The 26,449-nt window shown below is 37.3% G+C and overlaps 1 protein-coding gene across 5 annotated transcripts in view; it reads right to left on the bottom strand.

Annotated features, from left to right (window-relative positions):
- LOC127432353 (mothers against decapentaplegic homolog 2) overlaps positions 1-21,981 on the bottom strand; it is a 40,114-nt gene extending 18,133 nt beyond the window's left edge. For all 5 annotated transcript variants that reach the window (XM_051683317.1, XM_051683320.1, XM_051683318.1 and 2 more), the window contains exons 1-2: positions 21,515-21,981; positions 16,665-17,123 (exon numbers count right to left, since the gene is read on the bottom strand). In XM_051683317.1, the coding sequence (XP_051539277.1) occupies positions 16,665-16,903 (239 nt within the window). In that variant the 5' untranslated portion in view covers positions 16,904-17,123; positions 21,515-21,981. The remainder of the gene's footprint in view (positions 1-16,664; positions 17,124-21,514) is intronic.
- Positions 21,982-26,449: the final 4,468 nt, after the last annotated feature.

Here is a 26,449-nt window from a genome sequence, read left to right as displayed (position 1 = left end):
CTTGCGTTTACAGTTTCAAAGTTGCTTCTTTAACACAACGAATAAGCATTTATCAAACAAAGTAAACACCATCAGAACATTTAAGGAGACAAAAGGAGTAAGAAAGAACATAAAAATGAAAGCAGGTTATTTGAGTGCTGTGTGTATCGCTAAACCTCAACCTGTAAACCCTGTGCCTACCTGCAGTCAAAAGTTAATGAGACCGACCCTGATGTAACGCTGTCACCTGAGGTATTGTGTGATGCTTGCTCGCTGTATAACGTGTCCTTATTCCTGCAGGAAATTAACATTTTATGAGGCCCTGAGAACACCGTTAATAGGACATTTTAGTAAACAGCAGACCATGATAACCTACAAAACTGTTTGAACTGTTGAGGATCAAACAGCTGTAAAAACATAATGGCTAAGAATTGAAGAAATGCAGTTTTTTTTTTTTTTCGGGTTGTTGTTGTTTTAACATTTTAATAATAACCAGAGCTCAACGCTAAGGATTTTTTCTACTGACACGGTCGGGCCAGTGATTCAGATTTTTACTTGCCCTAGCAAAATTTTTACTAGCCCCAACACAAAAATGAAAAATAGCTGTTTTTACCATCATGGCATTAAAGAAATGTGTCAGAAGCTAAACATTTTATATATACACACTGATCAGCCACAACATTAAAACCACCTGCCTAATATTGTGTAGGTCCACCTCGTGTAGGTCCCCCACAGAATAGCATTCTGTAATGCTATTCTTCCCACCACAATCGTACAGAGCGGTTATCTGAGTTACCGTAGACTTTGTCAGTTCAAACCAGTCTGGCCATTCTCTGTTGACCTCTCTCATCAACAAGGCATTTCTGTCTGCAGAACTGCCACTCACTGGATGTTTTTTTGTTTCTGGCACCATTCTGAGTAAATTCTAGAGATTATTGAGTGTGAAAATCCCAGGAGATCAGCAGTTACAGAAATACTCAAACCAGCCCTTCTGGCACCAACAATCATGCCACACTCCAAATCACGGAGATCAAATTATTTTCCCCATTCTGATGGTTGATGTGAATATTAACTGAAGCTACTGACCTGTATCTGCATGATGCACTGCAGAGCTGCCACACGATTGGCTGATTTGATAATCACATTGATGATTGTTGGTGCCAAACGGGCTGGTTTGAGTATTTCTGTTACTGCTGATCATCAATCCTCCATCTGGTCATCTAATGGTTAGACGGACACCTGGAGAGGCCTTCAAGCCACAGTGCCTTGCACCCACTGTGAAATTTGGTGGAGGATTGGTGATGATCTGGGAGTGCTTCAGCAAGGCTGGAATCAGGCAGATTCATCTTTGTGAAGGACGCATGAATTAAGCCACATACAATGTTATCCTGGAAGAAAACTTGCTTCCTTCTGCTCTGACAATGTTCCCCAACTCTGAGGATTGGTTTTTCCAGCAGGACAATGCTCCATCCCACAGAGCCAGGTCAATCAAGGTGTGGATGGAGGACCACCAAATCAAGACTCTGTCATGGCCAGCCCAATCTCCAGACCTGAACCCCATTGAAAACCTCTGGAATGTGATCAAGAGGAAGATGGATGGCCACAAGACATCAAACAAAGCCGAATTGCTTGAATTTTTGCACCAGGAGTGGCTTAAAGTCACCCAACAGCAATGTGAAAGACTGGTAGAGAGCATGCCAAAAAAAAAAAAATCACGCATGAAAGCTGTGATTGCAAATCAGGATTATTCCACCAAATATTGATTTCTGAACTCTTCCTAAGTAAAAACATTAGTATTGTGTTGTTTAAAAATGAATATGAACTTGTTTTCTTTGCATTATTCAAGGTCTGAAAACTTTGTTATTTTGACCAATTGTAATTTTCTGCAAATAAATGCTCTAAATGACAATATTTTTATTTGGAATTTGGGAGAAATGTTGTCAGTACTCTATAGAATAAAACTAAAATATTCATTTTACTCAAACACATACCTATAAACAGTAAATCCAGAGAAACTGATAATTTTGCAGTGGTAATTTTGAAGACAAATTCCCCCAAAATTGTATCACATTTATAATTTGCAAGCTATGATTTATGCCTTAAGTAACCGCATATCAGCGCTTTACACATAAAAATCATAAATTCATCATATTAACCTCAGCCATCCTGCCATTTACACGTTTTTAAGCAAAGAGTTCTGTGCAGCAAATGATGGGTTTTCTGTCACCTGTTTAGTCATTCTGTCAACTTTTGGGCCCTGTATAGTTTTCACATGCAGGATCAAAGAATAAGTAACAGAGTTAAAGATTTGATTACTGGCTGAATGTAATAAACATGAATCCCTGAGAGAGGAGACCTTGGTACTAAATCGGTTGTGATGTGTAACATAGCCTACAGTAGGTAGATATTAGTCCTAATCTATGAAGAATGTCGATATAAACATGAAATTAGACAACCCAAACAAGACCAACACTGACTGATACACAAAGCACAAAAAAATAAAAAAATATCTGTACATTCCAGAAATGAGAAATGTATCAGGTGTGTTATGAGAAAGATATGAAGTAGACCGTTTTAAATAGTCATCTTCACCCTGCAGCTGAACAGCTCTGAAAATAATAATATAGTGATATTGCTTATAGCCTATCCAATGTCATTAGAATGTCAAAATGTTTACATTTTGAAAAACATTATCAAGGCTAATTAAATGTATACTTGCAGTTTGGATACTGTGCAGCTCAAATTTCCAGCCACATGTATAACTGGGGTTTAACAAAGTTTATTAGGTTTCATTCAGCGCTTCATCTCTAAAGGCGAAATAATGAGAGAAAATGCGAGAATTTATATTTACTGTGGAAACAACACTTGTACTTTGTCCCATTTCGAGTGCACTTTAAATAGTGTCTACACTGCATGGAGAGGTGAGAGAGAAATGCAAGGAGAGAGATGGATTTACAGTCTTATAGAAATAAACTGTTGATTTCTTGTGTTCCAATGTGTGGATTACTAATAGGGATGCACCGATCTGATACCTGGATCGGTATCGGTTCCGATACTGACGTTTTTAAACAGATCGGATATCGGTCCGACAAGCCCGATCCAAATCTGATACTGTGTGTTAGTCATGTTCATTACTGTCAAGCTCCAAAAATGACATAAAAGAACCATAAAAACACCATTAAAGTTGTTCATATGACTCGTGCATTTTATTCAAAGCCACTTGCGATAGCTCTGTGAATCGCAATAGGCTGTTTAATAAGTAAATAGTATATTTTATAGTAATATAGTATGCACGCGCAGTGCAAGCACATTAGTGAGTGGTGCTGCTCTGACACACACATAAGCACACGCAGCCCTGGGTGATTCACTCGCGGCTATTTTTAGCCTTCACGAAGTGCGCAATATTTGAGTGCTACTCTTCAGATGTAGATGCTCAACAGTTCGGTTCACTTATAATATGCATTTAGAACGGCACCGGAGGTGCATTTTACCAGAATTTGAATAAGAAGCAAATTAAACTACTGTGAACTTGCTTACAAACAGACACATACAGGACTTCCTGGAGAGTTTAGAATGTCAAAATAAAAGTGTGAGGGTTTAAAAAGTGCATGATTTAAATATATTACTGTTGTATTTCAAATTAAAACTTAGTCAATACTAATAATATTAATAACAATTTATTATTATTGTCATCATCAGTATTTGTTTACAATTTATAACAGTATTTAAGTTGAATGGGTTCCAAAATATAACTGTGAATGAAAAGTGGACTGATGTCTTACAACTAAATTGAACAAAAGAGAGATGTGAATCCTTTAAAGTCCAGATGCAAGTTGAAACACGCTCAGTGTCTGCACGCTTCTGTGCGCTCACGCGACTGTGCCTTGTCGCGCCCAGTATATTATGTGTTCACAAGCTAAATATAAATCGCGCTCGCTCGTCTCAGAGTGCTCGGTTAGAAGACCGTGTTTGCTCCATGTGATTTGTGCTCTCTCGCTTGTTGTCTGCTTGCACTAACGCAATGAGTGCAGCAATCGGGCCAGTGACCATTCTTGCAACTGGCCAAAATCTCTCTCACATTGGCCCCGGGCCATCGGGAAGTCCTTATTATCGAGCCCTGGTAACATTCACAGTGGTCAGATTGTTTGATTTTTTTTTTAAACAGACGATACAATAACCAGAGAGTGGAGTGGCCGATTGCTGATGTGCACGATATGTAATATGTACGACTTGCATGTGCAATTGAAATGTACACATTTATGCTATGCAAGTAAAAAAATTTTATTATATATTACTCAATTCACTAAACAATTTTGCTTTTCAATACTAATACACTAGAGCTGGGTTGCCAATTGCCACATAATACGATACACAGTTGAGTATAATCCAATTACTAATTTGCTACTGTAATCTAATTACTTTAATCATGATAGCATAATGGATTACATTTAGATTGGATTACATTTACTTAAGAAAATTACTTAAGCACATTACTTGGGTGATGCATATTTCTAATAATATTCATGTATAATACATTTAAAATATGAATCAATTTGTTCATATGTACGCTTGTTTGCGTTTCTGTGACAGATGAAGGGTGTGCGACAATGAACGAGGAAATAGACATTATACGTTTCTGTGAAAAGCGTTTTTGAAAATAACATGTCATTAGTACTGTGATTACATTTTGATTAAGTAATCAGTAAAGTAATTGAGAGAAACTAGTCATTTGTAGTGGATTACTTAGAGTAATTTACCGACACTGTTGAAACATAAATTTGAAAGCCAGAATATGAGAGACACAAAATTAGTCGTCAAATGAGCACTTATTACAAACAATATAAACATTCTGAAAATAGAAAAAATAAAGTGTGCATTATTTATTGAGAAAGATTATTTTGATCAAAAACGGGGAAACTTTTAATTGGCCGAGCAACCATGGCAATCTGCACATTCAATATTCTCAAAATGGCACAAATAAAAGTGTTAGAAAACAGATATGCATTATCCATTGACAATGCCAATTCTGGAATTGCCAAGAGAGAAAGCCCACCCTTATGTTAATACTGTCAATGCCAAAATATATGGTCAAATATCAACTAATTTTTCTGACTTCAGCAACTTTTCTATAAGCCATGCAAAACTTCTTGTGTCAACTCTTACTTCAGTGCTGTGAAAAAGTATTTGTTTTCTGTGTATATGTCATACTAAATTATTTCAAAAATTCAAACAAAATCTCACATAAAACAAAGGCAGAGTAAACACAAAATTCAGTTTTTAAATGATAATGTTATTTGAAGCAAAAACGTTATGCACTTTACATCAGTCTGGGAAGGGTTACAAAGCTATTTCAAAGGCTCATGGACTCCAAAGAACCACAATGAAAGCCATTATCTCCAAATGGAGAAAACTTGGCACAGTAATGAACCTTTCCAGAAGTGGCCGACCTTCCAAAATTCCTCCATGAGCACAGCGACGACTCATCCAGGAAGTCACAAAAAAGCCAAGGACAACATCCAAGGAACTGCAGGCCTCTTTCGCATCAATAAATGTCACTGTTCATGACTCCACTATCAGAAAGAAACCTGGCCAAATATGTCATCCATGGATTGGAAAGGCGAAAACCACTGCTAACCCAGAAGAACATGAAGGCTCATCTGAATTTTGCCAAAATACACCTTGATAATCCTCAAACCTTCTGGGAGAATGTTCTGTGCACTGATGAGTCGAAAGTGCAACTGTTTGGAAGACAGGGGTCTTGTTACATCTGGTGTAAATCAAACATGGAATTCCATAAAAAGAACATCATACCTATGGTCAAGCATGGTGGTGGTAGTGTGATGGTGTGGAGATGCTTTGCTGCGTCAGGGCCAGGGCGACTTGCAATAATTAAGGGAAACATGAATTCTGCTCACTACCAGAAAATCCTAAAGGACAACATCTGGTCATCAGTCCATGAGTTGAAGCTCAAGCGCAACTGGACTATGCAGCAAGACAATGATCCAAAACATGGAAGTAAGTCCACCTCTGAATGGCTCAGAAGAAGCTAAATTAAAGTTTTGGAGTGGCCTAGTCAAATTCCTGACTTGAACTTGATTGAGATGCTGTGGCAGGACCTTAAACGGGCAGTTCATGCTCAAAAACCCTTCAATGTGGCTGAAGTAAAGAAGTTCTGCAAAGAAGAGTGGGCCAAAATTCCACCACAGCGTTGTAAAAGACTCATCCCCAGTTATTGGAAGCGTTTTGCAGTTGTTGCTGTTAAAGGTGGTACAACCAGCTATTAAATTTAAGGGGAGAGTTAGTTTTTCACATGGGTGATATAGGTGTTGGATAACTTTTTTGCTTCAATTAAAAAAAACAAAAAAATTAAACAAAAAAAGTATTTGAAAAATGTATTTCAGCTTGCCTTTGTTTTATTTAATTACTCGTTTGAAGATCTAAAACAATTTGGAAGGGGGCAAATATTTTTTCACATCACTGTATAATAATAGTGAAACTTGAAAGCCAGAGAGTGTTAAAAAAAAACTAACATGCCTAATGAATGTATATGAAAAACCATTACAGAAGTGAAACCACAAGGTTTACATAAACTCACATGATCTGCATCAGGGGGATGGGGACTTCAGTTTTAACACCAGCAGATGGAGGGTTTCCCAATACTCTCATCAAACACACACTCATGCTGTCACAATAGTGTAACAATTCAGTATTAACTCAAATTAACAATGGAGCAGATAGCCACTGTGATATCAACAGGAATGTAATCAAGCATGATAACAATAATTCACAATTATAACTAAGGGTAAGTTATCAATATAAATTAAATGAAATTATCAAAATGTTTAGAGATGAGTTGGACACATTTATAAGTAGGAAAATGGAGTTGTTTACTACACTCAAGCCCCAAAAATCATCTTACTCACCAGTTCTCTGCTGATTACGAGCGATACAACACCAGAAGACTCATTGAGCTTTTAACTCGAGAACCGCTTTGAACGAATTGGTCCGATTTGCGAACTGGTTCATTGAAAAGAATGACTTGGAGACCACAACCAAGTTTATAAATGTGGATCCCACACCAGCATCAGTGGGAATCCCTGTCCCAGACTGATGACACACTTATGGAGGATATTAATCCTTGTTTACTGGTGTGTAGAGACCTCATCCCCACTTTACAACTGAGCGTCCATTTGCTGCCTGCCTGCTGTATACCCCAACAATCAGCTAAGGCTATACTACATTTGGCTCAAGATAAAAGCCAAAACATAGTTGTGTTGTCAAGGTGTACTTCTCGAGTACCAGTTTACCTGCTAATGATAACTAACTGAGTGTTAGTGCAGAAATAAAAAGGTTTAGCTAGCAATCTGCATGGGCTGTGTAACAAAACTGAGAGCAGATTAAGGAAAAGGGGTGTTTGGTGCAACACAAGGGATACCATATGTCCACATCAAATAATCTCAGGTTTTGATTCCTGAAAATGAGCAGTCAGTGGCTGCCATTTTGGGTTCCCTCTTCAGAACAAGCGCCGATGTCTTATTACTATAAGAGATTTTACTACATGGTATTCTAATGCATGATAATATGAATGGAAGGAAAGAATTTTCCTTGCTCATACAATTCTAATCCTTCTGTTTTAAAGGATAATCTGATTGTATTTTCCACTAATCAATACTACTATGACTGAATCAGTGTAGTAGTATGTGTTTTGTGTTACCAATGGCCACAATTCAGTAGCTAAATTAGTTCTGCCTAATTTTTGGAAACAACAGTAATTGCAAATGTAAATTCTGACGTGAGGACTGCTTTTATTCCGCAATTACTGGGAGCTACTAGTACCTCCATTCTAGTGTCATTTATTAAACCAAATGAAAGCAGGGCTTTAATTATTGTATGGAAAGCCAGACAGACAATGGAGTCTTCAGGTTACAATCAATAGACTTAAAAAAAAAAAAGCACCAGCTGGTTCTCTGTCCTTACAGAGGAGAAAGCCTCTTGACATTCTTACACTCACTGTAGGCATCTTACAGATACACTATCAGTACTTCTACACAAAGACCTGAGCTGATAGCATGAGCTGCCGAGATTTTCGACAGGAAGCAGGTCGGGATAGATATGGGTTTGTTTTCCACTTGAAAAAACAAAAAAAACAAACAAGAATATACAGTGGCTGCAAGCAGCAATAATTGCACTCAAAGAACAATACCATTTTAGTCCATAAGCTCACAAAATTATACATATTCTAACATAAACCTATTTTACCTGACATTTGTTAAAGGGTTGGTTAGTTAGACTGACAGCCTCAGTCCCCATTCACTTTCATTGTATGGAACAAAAGATGCAGTGAAAATCATTGGGTGAATTACCTTTTTTACACTAATAATACAATTACATTTAATTAATGTGTATTAATTGAAGCTGCAAGCAATTTCATGCCTTTCCACTGCTGTAGTGCCACATTCTGTCCAAACGGGATAAAACTGCTTTCTTAGACTCCACCCTTAAAAGACCCACTAACTTTCCTGACAACTGGTCATCGATAACCTTTTATTTAATAGCTGATCAAAGCTGAAAGGCTGATGGCAACCATATTTATATATATTCTATACATTCAATATTCTGTGAATTCAATAAGAATCAAAATATTAGAAGCACAGCCACACTTGTTTTAGAAGCAAAGCACACACCAAAGACGCCATCATAGGTCCTTTTCACATTCAACACCTCGACAGTGGCCACAAACGTGCAAAGGAAAATCAATTTGCGATATTCGAGTAGTGTTTTTAGTAGTTGACTGGCTGGTGCAGAACAAGTACTCGATCAGTCGATTACTCGTGCACATCCCTAATATACAAGCAACTGTCCTTATAGAAACACTTGGTACCTTTTTCAAAAAAAACATTTTTATAGTGCTACCACTGGCTGAGCCCATTCACGATCAGTAATGAAACACGACTTAAAAACATTTAAAGGAATACAAATTCTATCATTTAATCACCTTCATATTGTTTCAACCCAATATATAGATGTAATGTCTACAGTGAAATTAGGGATCGCAAAAATCTTTAAAATATCTCCTTTTGTGTTCCACAGAAGAAAGTCATATAGGTTTGAAATGAAATGAAGGTGGCTAAATGATCATTTTCATTCTGGAGTGAATTATTCCTTTAACGCTATCTTGTGTTGATAAGTTCTGGATGTGTGTTTGTGGGAACTTACTGATGGAGTCCATTTCGAACTGATGAAACACATGTGCGCAGCTGTATCTGGAAGATTTCAAGATTGATTTCCCAAGAACTAAACTGAATGACAAATCAAAAGTATCTACGAGAAAAAGTAGTGTGATTAATTCACCTCCTGATTTTCCTTTGAGATTAGCAGCTCAATTAGTTCAGTTTAATGTACTACTACCAGATAAATATCCTTTATGGGTGCAAAACCCTAAGAGCCTCTAAATTGTATTTAAAAAGTGCACAATATTGCTTTTTCACTAACTCACAAAGACAGGAAGCTTTTTTTTAGTGGTGGACTATATGGGTTTTTCCAATGGTCAATGCTGAAAAGATATCTAGATAGCAATATACTGATGGCCGATATAAGTGCCGATATACATAATTTAAAAACGGCAATTCAGATGTACTCAAATCTGCTTAAACGTGAAAATAAAACTCTTGAACACAGAAGTTGTTTACTACCCATTGACAAATTTATTGGTAGATTTTGGAACTAACACAAGAGAAAGCCAATATTTCTGTATATTGCCCGAGCGAACACGGTTACAGTCACGGCCGATGCTCGCACAATAACCCCCCCCCCCCAAAAAAACCTGGCAGTTTAATTGGTCTGGCCGATATATTGGTCTATCGCTAGCTTTTTAGAATGAGTCCAACAAAATGTAGTTAAATGGATGCCCATGAGTTGTGTAAATGATGCTTAATCTACACATTTTACCACTCTCGTGTACCTGCTGAGATTGACGATAAAGTCACCAAGTCAGTCGCATCACAAACCAGCTAAACGAGTAGCATTTTCTTACCATCACTATTCATGAAGAGTATTCAACATGTGTACTAACTAAATTGTGTAGTCAAAGTTTTACACATCCTCTGCCCTCGGGAGTTTATTAAAACTGTTATTTTTTTGATGTTTAAATACTTTATCCTATCTCAACAGAGACAACTACAACTACATCATTCATAGGTTGATTTCCCTAAAAAGCGTAAACACTGTAGTGCTTTTCAAACATTGATCCGTTTGTTTGAGTGGCCCGCCAAGCCCAACATAGGAAAGGCCAAGGTATACTTCGGTTGTCCGCATTAGTGATTACTCCACGCACAGCGTGCGTGACGCAAATTTCGGCATCAAAACAGTCCTTGCGGACTATCCGTGTGTGGCCCAGATTTTCTCTACATGCAGACAGTCCTCATTTGTGTGCATGTCATGTCATTGTGGATGTCATTTAACGTGCTGCTCATTGCTGAAAATGACATTTTATGAGCATCGCACACTGTGCTTATTATATGTGTGCTTACTGCATACTATATATTTACATTGCAGATTTGTGCTTCAATAATCTCACTGGGTCATAATCAACGTCTTATCCGGAAGTGTGAAACTACCCCCCCCCCCCCAAAAAAAAAACATAACCAGAAAAGCATTCATCAAAATAAAAGTCTGATTCAAAATAAAAGTCTGATTCAAAATAAAAGCCTGTAGCAGGAAATGTAATAATTTGTGTTTATTATTGTTGTTATTATTATTTTGAACCCATATCTCACAGGCAAGAGTGCTGTTGTACAGAATATATCTTAATGTTTTCATTTATAAAGTGATGCTCTGCTTTGCAGCACTTTATTTGACAAAAATAAGACCAATCTTGTGTTTGTGATTATGCTGTGAGGATCTTCACTAAAGCACTTCATTTTAAAAATAAATTATAGTTTTCTTCAAAAGTAACTGTTCTATTTTCATTTGATTGAAGTTAGGATTAATTTGATTTAACAATGTTGATAATGAAATTGAATTAAACTTCAAAGGATGGATTTCAGAAAAAAAATTGGAAAACGTGGAATTTAGGAAAAAAAATCTAACTGATTTCATAGAATCCTTCGTAAACTAAACAATGTTTACTTAATTGAGAAACACTCAAAGGAAACATGCTGTTGTTTTAATGTATTATTTACATCTAAATTTAACATTTTATTAGGCTAAAGGAGTGTGTTCAATAGCTCTATGGTATCGAAATTGGTATCGAGAATAGTCTCGGTACCGTCTACTGAAATGTTGGTCTCGTGACAACAATAATTGTGCATGTTAAATATTTTGGTCAATTCGATTATGGCAGCATTTTAACATGAAATGCGCTTTCATCAAGATGAAAAGCATCCAAAAGTTCATTTCATTCTGATGTATGGCTGGATGGGATTTACAGCATGAAAAGAAAAACTCAGAAATCAGTCTTTGTGTAATCTCATTTGCAAATTAAAGATTTTTTATGAATCAAAATGTAACAAATTGAAAACACCCAAAAAGAATAGTCTAGCTGTGCCATTCAATGAGTTGTCCACATGCATGTGCGGGAAGCTGGGGAGGACATATTGTCTTAGGAAGGCTTTTGATGTAGCTACTACAACACATGAGAAGTGGCAGAGACAATGACTGATCCGGCCGTTCCCACCAGCCTCCAAGGTTAGAGAGGAGATTAGCAGCAGAAAACACATGTTGGAAGCAAAGTTTCCCACCCTTTGAAACCACCCTCAAGGGAAGACAAAGCACTCTGAATGACTTGGAGGCACTTTTGAAGGTCTGACCTGGGCTCTGCATCAATGCCCAGACTTGGCAGAGAAAAGCCATCATTTTAATGTTGACTTATAAACTGAAAAAGGTGGGGGGATACATTTATAAATATAAATAAATATTCCGGGTTCAATACAAGTTAAGCTCAATCGACATAATTTGTGCCATAATGTTGATTACCACAAAATATAATTTCGACTGTCCCTCCTTTTTAGGGCTGTGTCGATACAATCAAACTTCAATATATCGCAATTGAAGTGTTTCTTAGATCCATGTATCGTGATACAGTATTTCATGATATTTTCAGTGCAGTCAGAGATGCTTCAATGAGACACGAAAGAGACTGAAACTGATCCTACAGGATTCACAGTTTCTCTCACGGACAAGCTGGACCTCTCTCACTCATTCTTCATTTGTACGATCCCAATGTCAATTCTTAAAATGCCAAGATCACTCTTTCTTTCCATCTGCAATCCCCTACAATCATGTGTGTAAATACTTCCCGTGTGCTACAAAAATGTCTGTGATTAGCCACTGGCTGGTAAATGTTTTGGATTTCACTCACCAGTGTTTGAGTGGTGTAGTGGTGAAGAACTTCTGCATGGAGATCTTTTCACTGCATGCTGAGAGTAAAAGCTTTGACTCTTAATGCGTGATGCGAGACCAAAGACTAGCTCCAAGCAAACCATTTGCTATTTAATAATGTTTCTTTTAATATCCTTTCTGTTCTCAATAGTCAGTTATTTATCAAAAACTAAAAAATAAACATTTAATTCTAATTACACATGGCATAAATGCTGTAAAGAAGCCATTTAACCAAACAAACACTTCATATGTATTGATGTAATACATAGAATATATATATTTAAAAAAGCAGCTAAAATGTCACCAAAATGATGAAAAACTGATGATAAAATGTGTAAAATTGATATGTCCATAATTTAACAAGTTAGAAGGTCCCCTGTATGCAAAAATGGACATTCTAACTGAGATATACCCAAATGAATTGAAATTAGAAGAAAAATCGAAATCTAATCATGATATCGTGATGTATCGTGATATGCTGTATATCGAATCTTGACGTGTATCACAATACATATATCGTGAGGTGGCTGGTGATACCCAGTCCTACTCATTTTCTTTAAAACATTCAAAATGAAGGTTACAGTGACACACTTGTAACGAAAGTGGGTTTAAAGATGGAAAAGACTGTAATTTTATAAAAGCACTAAAGATGTTTAAATTGCCGTTTTTGGGTTTACGGCGTTTCATCATCATGGTAATGAAGTTGTAAACTAGATATACACAGAAAAGTTTAGTAAGAGATTTAATCAAATAAAATCATGTTAACGCATATAGTTTGTCTTGTAGCTATACTTTTGAAACAGTGAGCATTTTATCATTTAGGGATTGGCCCCTTTCACTTCCATTGTGAGTGCCTTATTGTAACTCAGATCTTTTTTTTTTTTTTTTTTTTTTTTTCACGAAAAGCAGGTCATTGCCCCAAATAAATTTTCATGGTAATCAACATTATGCCACAAACGCTGTTGATTGAGCTCAACTTTTACTGAACCTGGAATATTCCTTTAACATTTATTGTACTTGCACCTGTATTTACTGTGATTTATACAGTCCAAGAGGTAATGTCAGGTGAGCCTGATCAAATATCAGGACAAAGTGCCAAGCTGCACACTGGTTTCGTCAATAACCACAGTTATAATGGATGGACATATGGGTCAAAGAGCACATCCAATATCATCAAAAGTTTGAAAAATATCTTGTTCTTTTAGCTATATCCCCCAACCCTGTGTATCTATAAAGTATTGGTTTCAATCTATTGATATGTTGTGGCTGGTGCACACAGCCCATTTTCCATCATCCTGTGCTCTTAGCATTTCCCTAAAATAGCAGCACTGATATCCCACCTTTGTCATGATAAATGAAATAAAAACAGCCTAATGGTTGATATAGCAGACATTCAAATGGCATGAGTCTACGAGAGCTCAGAATGGAGGTGATGTGAGGCGGTATGACCTTAACTCAAGCCAAGACGGATGGAGCAGAACTCATTTAAAGAAACAAAAATATTTTGAAACTGTAGACACAACTCAGCTTCATGCCTCCACCTTCACTCATGAGGCAACACATGCAACGATACAGATACGGTTACTTCGAAAAATTAGTCCTTTCTGATTCATACTAGCATTTTCAATGTTTTAGTAGCGATAAGAATATGCAGACTTAAATGCAACAAAGCTTGTGATTATGGTCAGGAGTTCGTAACGATGCAACAATATCTTCTAGTTCACCCAAAAGTGACAATTTTCTAGGGCTGGGCGATTAATCAAATTTTATTTTCAATTACGAATTTTGGCTTCCAACAATGATGAAAACAAGTTAATCGAGATAAAATTATTGTTGTGCCGCATTCCGTTTCGCAATGAAACAACTCGGTGTTATGTCTTTAAAGAATCCTTTAAGTTAAAATAATAAGGAAGCGGGTTATGAAAATCAACTCCAAAACCAGCATTTCTCTGTGCGGTCAGTGCCACATCTAGGAGTTATGTAAAGTGACCGGGGAAGAGATTGAATCTTCTCCCGGCTGATGCACACTCTGGCGCAGGGACACACGTCACTCGTGCGAGTTTGCTGCAGCTAGATTATAACGTGATGGCTTGCGACGCAGTGAATCATAATGTGTGTGTCAAGTTCATTTATCATGAAGTCGGCGATACGCAGCTCTATTAAGAGAAAGTTTGTTTTTTGTGAGTTAAAGATGGATCAAAGTGAACATAAAAGGTGAGTCTTAGCCCATTTTACACTGGAACAAAATAAGTTTTTGATTAGTCTTTTTTGGCTTATATTCCAAAATAATATCCAAAACTCCTTTAAAACAACGTACATTTACTTTAGGAGCTATACTGCAGAAGAAAAATTGTTATCGGAGAATGCTGAATACAATATTTAATCAGGGCTCGACATTAACGCTTGTCCGGGACAAGTGAAAGAGAATTTGAATTGCCCGATTGGACAAGAAGACTGATTAAAACGTCAATAACGAATAAATAGCTGGCTATATTTGTGATAGCCTAGGCCTGTGTTACTTAATAGAAAGTTAATATTCTTATTCTGCCATTGAAAATAATCCAGAGCACGTAATTTTATAATTCGCTAGTGATCTAGTAACAGCTGCGCCGTTTAATTGAAAGGCAGTGTATGCAGAACAAGCGTGTAAAAAAATGCTCGCGCTAATGCGCGCCTGAACGGTCAAATACATTTAAAAAAAGCACTTAATAAAACAATTTCTATTCATTGCTGTTTTTTTTTGTTATTTTTTTACTGACTGTTTACTAGTCTTCAATAATTACTTAGAACTTGAAACCATTCTTCCATAATTAAAATATTAGTTAGTGTTATTATTTGTTGTGGTTTTGAATCGTCAAATTTCACTAAAGACTACTGAAATTTTTGTATTGTGATGATGTATAGCCTTTATTGTACATGGTAGATCTTGCAATAGCATGATGAAAAAGTAATCTCATTCCATAGAAGTGTGTGCATCCCTGCTGTAAATGGTGGCGATGGAGGCTTTCCTTCATTTGACTACCATACGTGACAAAATAATTATATGACAATAGCCTCCTCCCCTACCCAGTGCAGTTTACATTAAGTTCAAGGAAATCCACTGTTAAAAAGACAAGTTTTTTTTTAAAAAAAGGTCAATAAGTAATCGTGTTAAATAATCGTGATCTCAATATTGACCAAAATAATTGTGATTATGATCTTTGACATTACTGAACAGCACCATGTCATTCAAATCCATCTGTACAAAAGAGAACCTTTGACCATGACTAGGGCTAGGTATCGGCAACCACCTCACGATACGCATTCTGATACGTCACGATTCAATACATTGCGATACATCACGATATAATTGGATCACGATTTAAGCCCCAAACGCGTTAGAGAGATTCAGCATGTCCGCGACAGAAAGATTGAATCTACAGGTTCCTTTTCGCTCTAGCACATAGAAGCATTTCTGACTGCACTAAGAAACACTGTCTCAGAATTTGTGCTTTAGACATCCTGCTTTATTATTATAATTATTATTATTATTATAACTGTTGGATATGGTATGAATACACAAAGTGGTGAATCAAAATATCGATACAGGGATCTAAAGTATTGCTACAATATCATTAGAAAAAGTATCATGACATAATGATTGTTGATTGTAGAGTTAGACCGATATATCGGTTTTATCGGTTGGTTTTTGAAACTATCGGTTATCGGTATAAATCTATGCCGATATTCTTTTTTGTTTTTTCCTTTGTGGCCGGAGCTGGAAGATTCTCCAGTTAAAACGGCTTGTTTCTACAGTATAGCAACAGCCTCTAGAGGTGAAATAAAAACCACTGACATCTCGTGAGGATTTGCTGCATCTAAATCTTTCATCACTGTTTAACAAATTAAAAAAAATCAACAGCATAATTTTCAGTGAATACTGATTTAAATTTCACTCTGCTCCTTAAGTAAAGCTACTGTATGGCTTCATAAGACTGGGATTTAGAGTCATATGGCCTATTTTTATGGTGCATGTATGGTGTTTTGTGTCCTTTTTGGAGCTTGAAAGATGTGGTCACTATGAACTGTTGTTGTATAGAAAAGAGCTCCATAAAGATTATTCAATTTCTCTGTTGGTGTTCCACAGAAAACGACAGAAGAAAAAAAAAAACAGCATTCATGATTTAAAAGGGATTAGGGTAAGTAATGACGTTTTGTGTATGTGTGTGCGCTACTCTATTAATTAGGTTTTAGATTTCAGAGATTTTAAGTTTCAGACGTCACCGATTTAGAGCCAAAATGTGACCAGTGTTTTGTTGCTGGTGTACCTGGGGATGGTGACACACTTGGTGTTGCAGTTCTGTGAGGTGATGGCTTTCTCCAGCTCGTCCAGCTGGCCCGTCTTCTTCAGCTTCTTCACCAAGCTTTTGACGGCCTTCTCGCACCATTTATCCTCCTGGCCGTTCTGCTCTCCGCCCCCGCCCGCTCCACTCGAACCGCTAGCTGACTTCTTCCAGCCCAGCAGACGCTTCACCACGGGCGGAGTGAAAGGCAAGATGGAGGACATGTTTTGGGGTGTCCAATGAGTGGTCAGCCCCCTACTGGCCAGGTGGAGTTACAAAGACAGATGGAGGCTTGGAGAATGGGACGGAACAGACCCACGTTCCTAAAAGGCCTTTAGAAAGAGGGTCTCTGGGCTGACTGTGAGGGGCAGGGGGACAGAGAAGCTTAGGAAACAGGAGAGGAAAAGGGAGGGGGAGGGGGGAGGGGGGGGAGCGAGGGGTTACCTGAGTGGAGAAAAGCAGAAATAAAAAAAAAAAGCTGATGACAGACAAGGGATGAGACAAGAAGCTCCTTCCTGTATACTGCACAAATACAAATCTAGCCAATTTTATTTAGGATGATATTTAATGGCTGGGGGGTGGGGGGGGAGGGGGGAAGCATATTACGACAATTCTTATTCTGAGATAACTTAAAGGGGTGATATAATTTGACAGCCATTTTATTTTTTCCTTGAGGTACATTTGGTAATTTTTGTGCAAAACCATAATTGTATTTTTTTATTACTATTTTGAGTTTTGAAAATTACAGTATGTTTTCATAGTACAATGAACTAAGACAATCAATGAAAATGTGTGACCTCTTTGGATGATTCTCACAAAAAGTTGTCATATAAATGTCCTTATATTTTACTGTATAACAGTAAAACAAAAAAATGCATTTGAACAATGATATTTATTTTTTTAGTGATTAAAATTAGCAAAAAAGGCAGGCAGTACCTAGGGAATACTGCTTTGATGTATGCATTTTTACACTTTAATACATTTTTCCATGTTGTGGACTGTCTTGATGTATAATGTACAGAATAATGTTACAATGTAAAAAATCCAAATGAACCTAAAAATGGGCTTAATTTTTCATATGAAAAATAAAATGCATTTCTTTCTTTCGATTAAAATAAGACCAGTACATTTTCTTGACAGGTTTTGCGAGAATCACCTCTTTAAATATTAAATATAAAAACTGTTTATTTTCATCTTTGTTCTACTGCACGATTGTTTATTACTGACTGTTTGCATAAATGCTTGCAGAAAATACTTCATTGAGAACTTCTTAATATAATAAAATATCTAATAAGAGTAAATGTAAAATGGACCAAGATTTAAGTTGACCAAAGAGAGAAAATTTAAAAATTGAAATATTTTGATATTTAAATTTTTATTTTGTCATTCTACCATTGTGCAATATTTTCCAAGTTTTTCATACATGCCTATTGTATGATGATTCTAAGTTAAATATGAATAAATTACTTTTAAAAAGGACATTTACTCAACCTCATGCCATCCCAGATGTGTATGACTTTCTTTCTTCTGCTGAACACAAAGGTTTTTAGAATATTTGAGCTCTGAAGGTCCATACAATGCAAGTGAATGGTGACCAGCACTTTGAAGCTTCAAATGCACAAAGGCAGCATAAAAGTAGTCAATACAACTCCAGTGGTTTGATCCATATCTTCTTCAGAAGCAACATAAGTGTGGGTGAGAAACAGAACAATATTTATTTTTATTACTATAAATCTCCACTTCCACACAGCCTTCTTAAGCGCTCTTCTCTCCTAAGAGTTTCATCTTTTATTTTTCTTTTTTTTTTTTTTTTAGGCGATTCGCATTATTTGTGCATTTCACCACCTACTGGACAGGGAGGAGAATTTATTGTAACAAAAAAAAAAAAAAAAAAAAGACTAAATATTGATTTGTTTCTCACCCACACCTATCATATTACTCTAAAGACATGGATTAAACCATTGGAGTTTTTTGGACTAATTTATGTAGTGATGCACCGATCCGATACCTGGATCGGTATCGGCTCCGATACTGAAGCTTTTAGACGGATTGGGTATCGGTCCGACGAGCCCAATCCAAATCCGATACTGTGTGTTAGTCATGTTCGTTACTGTCAAGCTCCAAAAATGACATAAAAGAACCATAAAACAGTTCATATGACTAGTAAACTTGAAGACATGCGATAGCTCTGTGAATCACAAAAGGCTATGTTTAATAAGTAAATATACAGTATGTGCAGCGCCAGCGCGTTAGTGAATGGTACTGCTCTGTTGACACAAACTCACGCACAGGATGGTAATGCACTCGCGGCCATTTTTAGCCTTCACGGTGGTGCGCACTATTTGAGTGCTACTCAAGAACAGCATCTCAGATGTAGATGCTCAATAGTTCGGTTCACTTATAATCTGCATTTAGAATGGCACTGGAGGTGCATTTTACCATAATTTGAATAAAAAGTGAATTAAACTACTGTGAACTCACAAACAGACACATACAGGACTTCCTGGAGAGTTTAGAATGTCAAAATAAAAGCGTGAGGGTTTAAAAAGTGCACGATTGAAATATATTACTGTTGTATCTAAAATTCAGTCAATAATAATAATATTAATAATTTATTATTATTATTATTATTATTATTTTGTCATTAGTATTTGTTTACAATTTATAACAATATTTAAGTTGAATGGGTTCCAAAAAATAACTGTGAATGAAAAGTGGACTGATGTCACAACTAAACTGAACAAAAAAGAGATCTGAATCCTTTAAAGTTTTCTACTGAAGACTTGAACTGTTATTCCTGTTAATTTTGCTGCTACATTATCCAGTATACTAGTTAATAATAAAGTGTTTCTTAATAAGCTATACATTTATATTGAAATAATGTGTAGTTAGAGGTTTGTGTTTCTTTACATATTAAAGAGTACTCCCAATTAGTTCTACACAATAATGTAAAGATATTCTAAACTGATAATGCAAACAAAAACAACACTGATATCGGAATCGGCCGATACTGAGATTTCCGGTATCGGAATTGGAAGAGAAAATGTGGTATCGGTGCATCCCTACTTTTATGTTGCCTTTATTTGCTTTTCGGAGCTTCAAAGTTTCAGATCCTGTTGACTTGCATTGAGATATTCTTCTAAAAATCTTCGTTTGTGTTCTGCAGAAGAAAGCAAGCCATACACATCTGGTATGGCATGAGGGTGAATAAATGAGAGAATTTTCATTTTTGGATAAAATTATCCCTTTAAGGTGTATGTGTATGAAGCACACATCCAGCAGAAGTATGACAGAACACGGCAATTAATCATCATATTCATGAAAGCCCTAAAACAGACAATTAATTGACATAGTCACAACTATTTGTATGACAATTCATCGTCAGACAAATTTTATAATCATGACAGCCCCAGTTTTTGCTGTTGTATCAAACTGATAAACAATCATGAAATTTCACTGGAACTGTCATCAACTACTGAAATGTTCGTATCATGAAAACCCTTGTCTGCAAATGCATTTAAAAGGAGTGATTGCGGGTTTATAATTTAATTTGAAAATAGGTCCAACAAGGGACAAGCTGCAGCGATGCCAGACTTTGATGTGTTCAGCTGAGTATTGCTGTGTTGTGAACATGGGGAAGAGGAACTAAAACATCTTGATCTCTTGGATTGTGATGGACTTACAAAATACCCTTCTGCTGGGTCTGGGTGCCATTTTTCATAACGGAAATGACAAACTATGAAAAGACTTCTTCACAATAACCAGGAAAGCAGCTTTGCCAAACTTGTGCTAAAGAGGAACTTGGACAGTCTTGGACAGCACTATTACATCATAATACACTATTTACGTTAAACACGCCTCAAAGAACAAAAGATGTTAACTGTCAACAGATGGATGACTATCAGAATGCACTTTTCTGATCGCCAGCCAAACTGTACTTCAACGTAAAACTTTGAACACAACTGGACAGACCTGAAGTTGAACCGGTCTTTGAAATCATTTTGATCTCTTTAATGCTATAATGTCTGGACAAGTATTGGTTTTAACATGGGGAACAACTGACTACTACATCTTCCATACCCAAACTGTACAACTTACTGAGATAAGAGTCTACAAAAAAAAAAAAAAAAAAAAAATGTAAACACGTTTGGAACTTTCGAGTTGAACTTTAAAAGCATTTTGGGAATCATAGACTTGTTCGTAGCGTTCAAATCGAACGGCTGACGTATTTATTAGCATCATGACCACCTTTCGACCATTCGAACCATTTGTAAGTGCGAATCGAACAGTCGAAAAAAATTGGGGCGTCATAGAATGGTTTGGAACATTCGAATCGAACGTTTAAAACACGTCTGTGCATCGTGAACGCGTTTGGGAGATTCGAATCATTTTGAGGGGCTCATAGGCGTGTTTGAGATGTTCGAACAATTTTTGTTCGTTATAAGAAAGATACGATTCGAATGTTTTTAGCGCCAGCAGCACTTTTGTGAACGAGTCATGATGCCCAAAAATCCTGTCTAGGTAGACATCTCACTAGATTTTGAAACACAGCCAGAGACTAAGAAATACACAACCCAATCAAGCTAGTGTGAGTTAAAACATTCTTCTTAGTGCATTTGTGCACAGACAGCACAACACTTTGATATCCAATAAACTAAATGGACAAATTAGGAAAGAAAACAAACCACCAGAATTGCCCTCAACATGATCATATCTCTCTGCTGTTATGGTATGAATTTAATGATACATATTAACCAGGCCAAGCACATCCTCAGCATCATTACCTCTCATGCACGTTTGAAAAAGCGACTTATTATAAATAAATCATTGTTTACCTCCTCCAGTGATGTGATGATGGACCACGGGCTCCTTATTGCTGCATGGGCCGCTAATCGACTCACTGTCCCGGTCTGCCTACAAATATAACAAGCCCCAGGATCAATACATTCACCTTAAACGCTGCATTACACGCCTTTTCATCAGTGCAGTGGCGAACAGTTGCGCTGAATGCGATTATGCGAGATGATGTGTGAGTTTATGTGCTCACTGATTGTGTGTAAACCGCTAGCAGACTGTGCTACTTTCTTTGACAGAAAAATAAACAGCTTTCAAACGGGTTTGCGATCGTTATCTTTTCACAAACGCCTCAACTCACTCTTTTAACGAAACGCCTTTGCTGTAAGGAAGGTGCAGAGTACAATCCAACCGAAACTGGTTGTTCGTGAGTGTGTAAAAGTGGATTTCAACCAATATTTTCCTTCCCACTGTAACCGAATAACAGCAGCAGACGACGGCCTCTAACGCGCGTAACCTAACCTTAAAGCAAGCTCCGCGATATGCTATAAGAATAAGCTCCGCCTTCTCATTTTCTATTGGATGAACAAAAAGCCTGTCATGGAAATTCTCCTTGTTTATTGGTTCTCATCAAAGTCAATCTTACTGAAATTGTAATATGCAAATTAACACGATTGTGATTGGCTAATCAGATTTTGACTTGTAATCAGTGATGTTTAAGAGTCTAGCAGAGAGGCGGTGGTTTGTCAATATGGCTGTCCATCTATTGACTTCATAATAGACTCAAACTATACGGGGTGGGATAGAACATTACTACGAGATTGTGATGTGATTATATTCGTCCGCCATTCAGTAAAGAACAAATAGGACTGAAACGGTTTCTAGGCTTTCACTATGTGCTGTTGTTAACTGCCTGTGCTCCAATGCAGTAATAAAAATACACATTTATAAAGCAATATAATGAGGCACTGCGTATGAAATACCTATATTGTTAACATGCAGCAGTATTTTCTTCCTCTATGCTTATGGTGCTCTTCTTCGCTATAGCCTAGTTTCCTAGTTTCTATTTTGTTATCGACAAAGTGAAAATGCGAAAAAAAAAAAAAAAATGTTTGAGAAATTTGCCGCCTTCTGCCTGTTTCCATTCAAATGACCCTTAATCGATAAAAATGGTGTGCGTGATGATGTCATGCCTAAAAAAATCACTTTGTCGCATAAGCTTTGGTTTATCGCAAAATAAATCTGCCCTTAAGCCGTTTCCATACATAAATGTGTTTATCGCTAACTGTGTACCTTTCGCCTCCCAGATGTCCCTAATTTTTTAGTAAAATGGGGAGAGTATTGAGACAATTCATTGAAATTAGCCAGCTTACTGTCATTTTAATTTCACAAATAAATGCAATCAGAAGAGGAGGAATTGCAATCAAAAGGGGGCAGTTGCCCTTCTGATAGGACTGTAATATTGGTCCTGATGTTGCACCTGTCACAGGTTGACACCGGTTCCGACCCTTAAGCGAATCGTCATGGCCCTGTTCAAGCTGGCAACCTGCACCAAGTAGTGGGGAAACTTTCGGTCTTAGTATAAGGACCATCAATCGATGTGTATATGCTGTGTGCACAGCTATTAAAGAAAAACTGATGCTGTGTAATATCAGGGTTTACATATATGATACATTCCTGATAGTCAATAGGCTATTCTGAACAATCATCTAATCTAAAGCATTGCCATCTCAGCTGCATAATGTCCCGTATATTTGTCCAGCAACTTTTAACGACCAACTGAACTTGATTATCATCTAAAATTATTTTTACCGTCATAATGCAATTTACATTTTCTGAAGAAGCTCAGCAAATCCGGTAAAGAGGGTTAGATTTAAAATATTTAAAAGTTTTAAAATGTTCAAAAGCTCGTTTTCTGAAAGTGAACTCTGCATTGGACAAATAGTTCCGATAGTTTATAGTCTTGAAAAAAGTGTAGAACATTCTGAGAATGTCATTCAACCGACTTTTTTCATCTACAGAAATGAAATTTCATTACAAATTTAAGTTTGTGTAAAGAAAAGGCATATATAGGTTTAAACAGAGAATTTTTTTCGTTTGATAATTAATTCTTTTATTTAATGCTTTATTCATTCGGTAGGCTAATTTATTTAATTTAATACAGGGAATTTTGCCGTCATTTTTTCAAAAGTAAACTAAACAATAATTTAATAGAATTGGGCTGTATGTTAGTGTTCCAAAAATAAGCACACTGATGCTTTTCTCCTAATATTGTGTATTTATTTTTAATTTAAAACATCTTTGTGCATAGAAATGATATATTTTTTATTTTGTATTATTTATTTATTTATTTATTTAGGGCTAATTCCATGACTGCCATCTATTATTTTGAATGGTGTGGAAAAGCAACTTTAATAAATAAACGGATGGATTAAATTAATCGCAAACAGTGGCCATTCATTTGTTCTCTGTGCACTTGTCCATGTGCATGATACGAGATATTTGTGTTGGCACTCCTGGAAGTGTTATGTTTTCTAGCATCGGATCTGTGCTATGCCATTCAGATCAATCCATAATGCTGACTACCACACCTGGAGTCGCAAGTTCGAATCCAGGGTGTGCTGAGTGACTCCAGTCAGGCTTCCTAAGCAACCAATTGGCCGGTTGCTAGGGAGGGTAGCGTCACATGGGGGTAACCTCTTCCTGGTCGCCATAATGTGGTTCTTGCTCTTGGTGAGTTGTGCGTGGATGCCGCAAAGCCTCCACAGGCGCTATGTCTCGTGGTAACAGATCTCAACAAGCCACGTGATAGATTGACAGGAGGCAACTGAGATTGGTCCTCTGCCACCCGGATTTAGGCGAGCCACCACGAGGATTTATAGCTCATTGGGAATTAGGCATTCCAAATTGGGGAGAATTTTACAAACATAAAAATTGTCATGATTAACACAGGCTAACAATTGGGGTAAATTCTGTCATGTGACACTATATTTTTGCGTTAATGCCAATTTTCTCAACAAAAAGTCGCGACATTTTAAGTAGAATTAAACGGAAAAATATTATGTCGAAATTTTAGTTTCCATCAGCTTTATTTTGATGCGCTAAAACCTTTCTCGCAAAAAAAAAAAAAAAAAAAACCTTGGATGGAAACGTAGTTATAGAGAAATTGAAAAAGTTTCGATGTGCACATCACAGATGCTGTATATTGATAAAAGTCAGCAATCTATTATCACGCTAAGATTTTACCAAAATATTTTTCTCCTGTAGGCTATAACCTGAATGATTATCACCGACATATAATAGTTTCATGAAGATGACTTAGTGTAATAGGCAATGTATTTGATAATTCCTCCCAGATTACTTAAAAGTGTATTTTAGTCATTAACATTACAACACACATAGCAGTGTCAGCCCTTCCCACTAGATATCATCATTTCTCAGCTTCCATCTCTTTCAACTAGGCTACATATCGTTTGTTCAATTGTTGAAACGAATGAGCGAAATAAACAGCTGTTTATGTAATATGTTCACCTGATTTTCTTTTATTCTGTTCTATTGTATTATTTATCAAATGGACTTACAGGGGTGTTCAACATGTAACATGACTTTCAGATCACAGCCAGGGGCGGACTGGCCATGGGGAGAACTGGGACTTTTCTCTGTGGGCCGACTACAAAATTGGGCCGAACACATCCCCAAACCAACCCCATCTCAACAACTTTTGGGAAGATACACTATATTGCCAAAAGTATTCGCTCATCTGCCTTTAGACGCGTATGAACTTAAGTGACATCCCATTCTTAATCCATAGGGTTTAATATGACGTCGGCCCACCCTTTGCAGCTATAACAGCTTCAACTCTTCTGGGAAGGCTTTCCACAAGGTTTAGGAGTGTGTTTATGGGAATTTTTGACCATTCTTCCAGAAGCGCATTTGTGAGGTCAGACACTGATGTTGGACGAGAAGGCCTGGCTCGCAGTCTTCGCTCTAATTCATCCCAAAGGTGCTCTATCGGGTTGAGGTCAGGACTCTGTACAGGCCAGTCAAGTTCTTCCACACCAAACTCGCTCATCCATGTCTTTATGGACCTTGCTTTGTGCACTGGTGCGCAGTCATGTTGGAACAGGAAGGGGCCATCCCCAAACTGTTCCCACAAAGTTGGGAGCATGGAATTGTCCAAAATCTCTTGGTATGCTGAAGCATTCAGAGTTCCTTTCACTGGAACTAAGGGGCCAAGCCCAGTTCCTGAAAAACAACCCCACACCATAATCCCCCCTCCAGCAAACTTCACAGTTGGCACAATGCAGTCAGACAAGTACCGTTCTCCTGGCAACCGCCAAACCCAGACTCGTCCATCAGATTGCCAGATGGAGAAACGTGATAAGTCACTCCAGAGAACGCGTCTCCACTGCTCTAGAGTCCAGTGGCGGCGTGCTTTACACCACTGCATCCGATGCTTTGCATTGCACTTTGTGATGTATGGCTTGGATGCAGCTGCTCGGCCATGGAAACCCATTCCATGAAGCTCTCTGTGCACTGTTCTTGAGCTAATCTGAAGGCCACATGAACTTTGGAGGTCTGTAGCGATTGACTCTGCAGAAAGTTGGCGACCTCTGCGCACTATGCGCCTCAGCATCCACTGACCCCGCTCTGTCATTTTACGTGGCCTACCACTTCGTGGCTGAGTTGCTGTCATTCCCAATCGCTTCCACTTTGTTATAATACCACTGTCAGTTGACTGTGGAATATTTAGTAGCGAGGAAATTTCACGACTGGACTTGTTGCACAGGTGGCATCCTATCACAGTACCACGCTGGAATTCACTGAGCTCCTGAGAGTGGCCCATTCTTTCACAAATGTTTGTAGAAGCAGTCTGCATGCCTAGGTGCTTCATTTTATACACCTGTGGCCATGGAAGTGATTGGAACACCTGAATTCAATTATTTGGATGGGTGAGCGAATACTTTTGGCAATAT

This window comes from Myxocyprinus asiaticus, chromosome 42, assembly GCF_019703515.2.
Source record: "Myxocyprinus asiaticus isolate MX2 ecotype Aquarium Trade chromosome 42, UBuf_Myxa_2, whole genome shotgun sequence".
Classification (NCBI taxonomy): domain Eukaryota; kingdom Metazoa; phylum Chordata; class Actinopteri; order Cypriniformes; family Catostomidae; genus Myxocyprinus; species Myxocyprinus asiaticus.
The sequence above is the reverse complement of the archived record's forward strand: the minus strand, read 5'-3'. Positions and strand labels throughout refer to the sequence as shown.